Source organism: Oncorhynchus keta, unplaced genomic scaffold, assembly GCF_023373465.1.
Source record: "Oncorhynchus keta strain PuntledgeMale-10-30-2019 unplaced genomic scaffold, Oket_V2 Un_contig_30423_pilon_pilon, whole genome shotgun sequence".
In the NCBI taxonomy this organism is placed as follows: Eukaryota; Metazoa; Chordata; class Actinopteri; order Salmoniformes; family Salmonidae; genus Oncorhynchus; species Oncorhynchus keta.
In genome coordinates, this window is record NW_026287038.1 from 22,501 (window position 1) to 30,000 (window position 7,500).

At 50.4% G+C, this 7,500-nt stretch overlaps 1 protein-coding gene across 1 annotated transcript in view; it reads right to left on the minus strand.

The window, feature by feature from the left end:
• LOC127923666 (TBC1 domain family member 1-like) overlaps positions 1–6,381 on the minus strand; it is a 22,935-nt gene extending 16,554 nt beyond the window's left edge. Inside the window, exons 1-2 of the mRNA XM_052507696.1 lie at positions 6,300–6,381; positions 4,989–5,096 (exon numbers count right to left, since the gene is read on the minus strand). Of these exons, the coding sequence (XP_052363656.1) occupies positions 4,989–5,054 (66 nt within the window). The 5' untranslated portion in view covers positions 5,055–5,096; positions 6,300–6,381. The remainder of the gene's footprint in view (positions 1–4,988; positions 5,097–6,299) is intronic.
• Between the last annotated feature and the right edge of the window lie 1,119 nt (positions 6,382–7,500).

Sequence of the window (7,500 nt, forward strand, 5' to 3'; positions counted from 1 at the left end):
ACAGACAGACAGACAGACAGACAGACAGACAGACAGACAGACTAGGCCTACAGACAGACAGACAGACAGACTAGGCCTACAGACAGACAGACAGACTAGGCCTACAGACAGACAGACAGACAGACTAGGCCTACAGACAGACAGACAGACTAGGCCTACAGACAGACAGACAGACAGACTAGGACTACAGACAGACAGACAGACAGACAGACAGACAGACAGACAGACAGACAGACAGACAGATAGACAGACAGACTAGGCCTACAGACAGACAGACAGACAGACAGACAGACAGACAGACAGACAGACTAGGCCTACAGACAGACAGACAGACTAGGCCTACAGACAGACACAGACAGACAGACTAGGACTACAGACAGACAGACAGACAGACAGACAGACAGACAGACAGACAGACCAGACACACACAGACTAGGACTACAGACAGACAGACAGACAGACAGACAGACAGACAGACAGACAGACAGACAGACAGACAGACTAGACAGACAGACAGACAGACAGACAGACAGACAGACAGACTAGGCCTACAGACAGACAGACAGACAGACTAGGCCTACAGACAGACAGACAGACTAGGCCTACAGACAGACAGACAGACAGACTAGGACTACAGACAGACAGACAGACAGACAGACAGACAGACAGACAGACAGAGACGAAGACAGACAGACAGACAGACAGACAGACAGACAGACAGACTAGGCCTACAGACAGACAGACAGACAGACTAGGCCTACAGACAGACAGACAGACAGACAGACAGACAGACAGACAGACAGACTAGGCCTACAGACAGACAGACAGACAGACAGACAGACAGACAGACTAGGCCTACAGACAGACACAGACAGACAGACAGACTAGGGCCTACAGACAGACAGACAGACTAGGCCTACAGACAGACAGACAGACAGACAGACAGACAGACAGACAGACAGACAGACAGACTAGGCCTACAGTCAGACTAGCCTACAGACAGACAGACAGACAGACAGACTAGGCCTACAGTCAGACTAGGCCTACAGACAGACAGACAGACAGACAGACTAGGCCTACAGTCAGACTAGGCCTACAGACAGACAGACAGACAGACAGACTAGGCCTACAGTCAGACTAGGCCTACAGACAGACAGACAGACAGACAGACAGCCTACAGACAGACTAGGCCTCCAGACAGACAGACAGACTAGGCCTACAGACAGACAGACAGACAGACAGACAGACAGACAGACAGACAGACAGACTAGGCCTACAGACAGACTAGGCCTCCAGACAGACAGACAGACTAGCCTACAGACAGACAGACAGACAGACAGACAGACAGACAGACAGACAGACAGACTAGGCCTACAGACAGACAGACAGACTAGGCCTACAGACAGACAGACAGACAGACAGACAGACAGACAGACAGACAGACAGACAGACAGACAGACTAGGCCTCCAGACAGACAGACAGACTAGGCCTACAGACAGACAGACAGACAGACAGACTAGGACAGACAGACAGACAGACAGACAGACAGACAGACAGACAGACAGACAGACAGACAGACAGACAGACAGACAGACTAGGCCTACAGACAGACAGACAGACTAGGCCTCCAGACAGACAGACAGACTAGGCCTACAGACAGACAGACAGACAGACTAGGCCTCCAGACAGACAGACAGACTAGGCCTCCAGACAGACAGACAGACAGACAGACAGACTAGGCCTACAGACAGACAGACAGACAGACAGACAGACAGATCACCATGTCCTGTAACTTCTACCAGATGACAGACAGACAGACAGACAGACAGACAGACAGACAGACAGACAGACAGACAGACAGACAGACAGACAGACTAGGCCTCCAGACAGACAGACAGACAGACAGACAGACAGACAGACAGACAGACAGACAGACTAGGCCTACAGACAGACAGACAGACAGACAGACAGACAGACAGACAGACAGACTAGGCCTCCAGACAGACAGACAGACTAGGCCTACAGACAGACTAGGCCTACAGACAGACTAGGCCTCCAGACAGACAGACTAGGCCTCCAGACAGACAGACAGACAGACAGACAGACAGACAGACTAGGCCTACAGACAGACAGACAGACTAGGCCTACAGACAGACAGACAGACTAGGCCTACAGACAGACAGACTAGGCCTACAGACAGACAGACAGACAGACTAGGCCTACAGACAGACAGACAGACTAGGCCTACAGACAGACAGACAGACTAGGCCTACAGACAGACAGACTAGGCCTACAGACAGACAGACAGACAGACAGACAGACAGACAGACAGACAGAGACTAGGCCTCCAGACAGACAGACAGACTAGGCCTACAGACAGACTAGGCCTACAGACAGACTAGGCCTCCAGACAGACAGACAGACTAGGCCTCCAGACAGACAGACAGACAGACAGACAGGACAGACTAGGCCTACAGACAGACAGACAGACTCCAGGCCTACAGACAGACAGACAGACTAGGCCTACAGACAGACAGACAGACAGACAGACAGACAGACTAGGCCTCCAGACAGACAGACAGACAGACAGACTAGGCCTACAGACAGACAGACAGACAGACAGACAGACAGACAGACAGACAGACTAGGCCTACAGACAGACAGACAGACTAGGCCTCCAGACAGACAGACAGACAGACAGACTAGGCCTACAGACAGACAGACAGACAGACAGACAGACAGACAGACTAGGCCTCCAGACAGACAGACAGACTAGGCCTCCAGACAGACAGACAGACTAGGCCTACAGACAGACAGACAGACTAGGCCTACAGACAGACAGACAGACTAGGCCTACAGACAGACAGACAGACAGACAGACAGACAGACAGACAGACAGACAGACAGACAGACAGACTAGGCCTACAGACAGACAGACAGACAGACAGACAGACAGACAGACAGACAGACTAGGCCTACAGACAGACAGACTAGGCCTCAGACAGACAGACTAGGCCTACAGACAGACAGACAGACTAGGCCTACAGACAGACAGACAGACAGACAGACAGACAGACAGACTAGGCCTCCAGACAGACAGACAGACTAGGCCTACAGACAGACAGACAGACTAGGCCTACAGACAGACTAGGCCTACAGACAGACTAGGCCTACAGACAGACAGACAGACTAGGCCTACAGACAGACAGACAGACAGACAGACAGACAGACAGACAGACAGACTAGGCCTACAGACAGACAGACTAGGCCTACAGACAGACAGACAGACTAGGCCTACAGACAGACAGACAGACAGACAGACAGACAGACAGACAGACAGACAGACTAGGCCTACAGACAGACAGACAGACAGACAGACAGACAGACAGACAGACAGACAGACAGACAGACAGACTAGGCCTCCAGACAGTCAGACTAGGCCTCCAGACAGACAGACAGACAGGCCTACAGACAGACAGTCAGACTAGGCCTACAGACAGACAGACAGACTAGGCCTACAGACAGACTAGGCCTACAGACAGACAGACAGACTAGGCCTACAGACAGACAGACAGACAGACAGACAGACAGACAGACAGACAGACAGACAGACAGACTAGGCCTACAGACAGACAGACAGACAGACAGACAGACAGACAGACTAGGCCTACAGACAGACAGGCCAGACAGACAGACAGACAGACAGACTAGGCCTCAGACGACACAGACTAGGCCTCCAGACAGACAGACAGACTAGGCCTACAGACAGACAGACAGACTAGGCCTACAGACAGACAGACAGACTAGGCCTACAGACAGACTAGGCCTACAGACAGACAGACAGACTAGGCCTACAGACAGACAGACAGACAGACAGACAGACAGACAGACAGACAGACAGACAGACAGACTAGGCCTACAGACAGACAGACAGACTAGGGGCCTCCAGACAGACAGACAGGCCTACAGACAGACAGACAGACTAGGCCTACAGACAGACAGACAAACTAGGCCTACAGACAGACAGACAGACAGACAGACAGACAGACAGACATACAGACAGACAGACTAGGCCTACAGACAGACAGACAGACAGACAGACAGACAGACAGACTAGGCCTACAGACAGACAGACAGACTAGGCCTACAGACAGACAGACAGACAGACAGACAGACAGACAGACTAGGCCTACAGACAGACAGACAGACAGACAGACAGACAGACAGACAGACAGACAGACTAGGCCTCCAGACAGACAGACTAGGCCTCCAGACAGACAGACTAGGCCTCCAGACAGACAGACTAGCCTCCAGACAGACAGACAGGCCTCCAGACAGACAGACTAGGCCTCCAGACAGACAGACTAGGCCTCCAGACAGACAGACTAGGCCTCCAGACAGACAGACTAGGCCTCCAGACAGACAGACTAGGCCTACAGACAGACAGACTAGGCCTCCAGACAGACAGACTAGGCCTCCAGACAGACAGACTAGGCCTCCAGACAGACAGACTAGGCCTCCAGACAGACAGACTAGGCCTACAGACAGACAGACTAGGCCTCCAGACAGACAGACAGACTAGGCCTACAGACAGACAGACAGACAGACAGACAGACAGACAGACTAGGCCTACAGACAGACAGACAGACAGACAGACAGACAGACAGACTAGGCCTACAGACAGACAGTCCTAGTTATTGTACCGGTCTGTGATCTGTGTGTTGATGACTCCTCTGTTTCTGTTCTACAGACAGACAGACAGACAGACAGACAGACAGACAGACTAGGCCTACAGACAGACTAGGCCTACAGACAGACAGACAGACAGACAGACAGACAGACAGACAGACAGACAGACTAGGCCTACAGACAGACTAGGCCTACAGACAGACAGACAGACTAGGCCTACAGACAGACAGACAGACAGACAGACAGACAGACAGACAGACAGACTAGGCCTACAGACAGACAGTCCTAGTTATTGTACCGGTCTGTGATCTGTGTGTTGATGACTCCTCTGTTTCTGTTCATACAGACTCCTCAAAGACCCCATCACCAGCTCATTCTCCTCCTGGTCACTCTTAGGACTGGCCCTCTACACACACACACACACACACACACACACACAGACAGACAGACTAGGCCTACAGACAGACACAGACAGACAGGCTACAGACAGACTAGGCCTACAGACAGACAGTCCTAGTTATTGTGTCAGATCTGTGTGTTGATGACTCCTCTGTTTCTGTTCATACAGACTCCTCAAAGACCCCATCAGCAGCTCATTCTCCTCCTGGTCACTCTTAGGACTGTCTCAATAAAACACAACAGAAAGAATGCAATATATTTCCCAGTGTGTCAGTTCATAAACACAGCATGTCAGTGTAACCTTTCTGAGTCAGACTTTCAACACGTCTCCATTAAACAATGTACTCTTTAAAACTGTCTCAATAAAAACACAATGTCCACTACTCTTTAAAACTGTCTCAATAAAGACAGAATGTCCACTAGGCTTTAAACTGTCTCAATAAAGACAGAATGTCCACTAGGCTTTAGAACAGACCTCAATAAAGACACAATGTTCACTAGGCTTTCAAACTGTCTCAATAAAGACAGAATGTCCACTAGGCTTTAAAACTGTCTCAATAAATACAGAATGTCCACTACCCTTTAAAACTGTCTCAATAAAGACAGAATGTCCACTACTCTTTCAAACTGTCTCAATAAAGACAGAATGTCCACTAGGCTTTAAAACTGTCTCAATAAAGACAGAATGTCCACTAGGCTTTAAAACTGTCTCAATAAAGACACAATGTCCACTACGCTTTTAAACTGTCTCAATAAAGACACAATGTCACTACGCTTTCAAACTGTCTCAATAAAGACAGAATGTCCACTACGCTTTAAACTGTCTCAATAAAGACAGAATGTCCACTAGGCTTTAAAATTGTCTCAATAAATACAGAATTTCCACTACCCTTTAAAACTGTCTCAATAAAGACAGAATGTCCACTACTCTTTCAAACTGTCTCAATAAAGACAGAATGTCCACTAGGCTTTAAAATTGTCTCAATAAAGACAGAATGTCCACTACGCTTTCAAACTGTCTCAATAAAGACAGAATGTCCACTAGGCTTTAAACTGTCACCCACACCACACAGAGACACACCACACAGAGACACACCACACAGAGACACACCACACCACACACACCACACCACACACACACACCACACCACACACCACACAGAGACACACCACACCACACACACACACACACACACACACACACTAGTACCACAGTGTTCTCGAACACGGCAGCTTGTTCCTGATTGTCCAGTGTGGCCAGATGTTTCTGAAACTCCAGCTTGGCTTTAGACGGGAGGGAGACCTGGAGACCACACACACACACACACACACACACACACACACACACACCACACACACACACACACAGACAGACACAGTGAACTTCCTCCATTGAAACTGAACAGCACCTTGAACACTGTGACAGTGTGTGTTTGACACACCACACAGTTTCCACCTTCACCACACACACAGCCAGTGCAGCTGCTGCATGGGGAACTGTCACACTGCTGGCTCCTGGTTTACACTCTGCTGAGGGCGGCCACAGCACCTGCTATAAATCAACATGATCTCATCCACCTGAGAGAGCAGATCCAAAGACTTACAGAGCAGGCAGACAGGAGAGAGACAGACAGGCAGAGAGACAGACAGACAGGCAGAGAGACAGACAGGCAGACAGAGAGACAGACAGGCAGACAGACAGGCAGCCAGACAGACAGACAGGCAGAGAGACAGACAGAGAGACAGACAGACAGACAGGCTGGCACTACCCTGGCAGAGCCAGCTCAGACAGGCAGAGAGGCAGCAGACAGGAAGAGACAGACAGGCAAGAGGCAGAGAGGCAACAGACAGGCAGAGAGACAGACAGGCAGAGAGACAGACAGACAGCAGAGAGACAGACAGACAGACAGACAGACAGACAGACAGACAGACAGACAGGCAGAGGCAGACAGGCACAGACAGACAGACAGGCAGAGAGAGAGACAGACAGACAGGCAGGGCGAGACAGACAGAGAGGCAGACCTGCTTTAACAGACAGGCAGAGAGACAGACAGACACAGAGAGACAGACAGGCAGACAGAGAGACAGACAGAGACAGACAGGCAGAGAGACAGACAGACAGGCAGACAGACAGAGAGACAGACAGACAGACAGGCAGAGAGACAGACAGACAGGCAGAGAGGCAGACAGACAGGCAGAGAGACAGACAGGCAGACAGGCAGAGAGGAGACAGACAGGCAGAGAGACAGACAGGCAGAGAGACAGACAGGCAGACAGGCAGTGAGAGAGACAGACAGACAGACAGACAGACAGACAGTGCAGCAGACAGACAGACAGACAGACAGTTGAACAGACAGGCAGTCAGTCAGAGACAGACAGACAGACAGACAGACAGACAGGCAGAGAGTGAT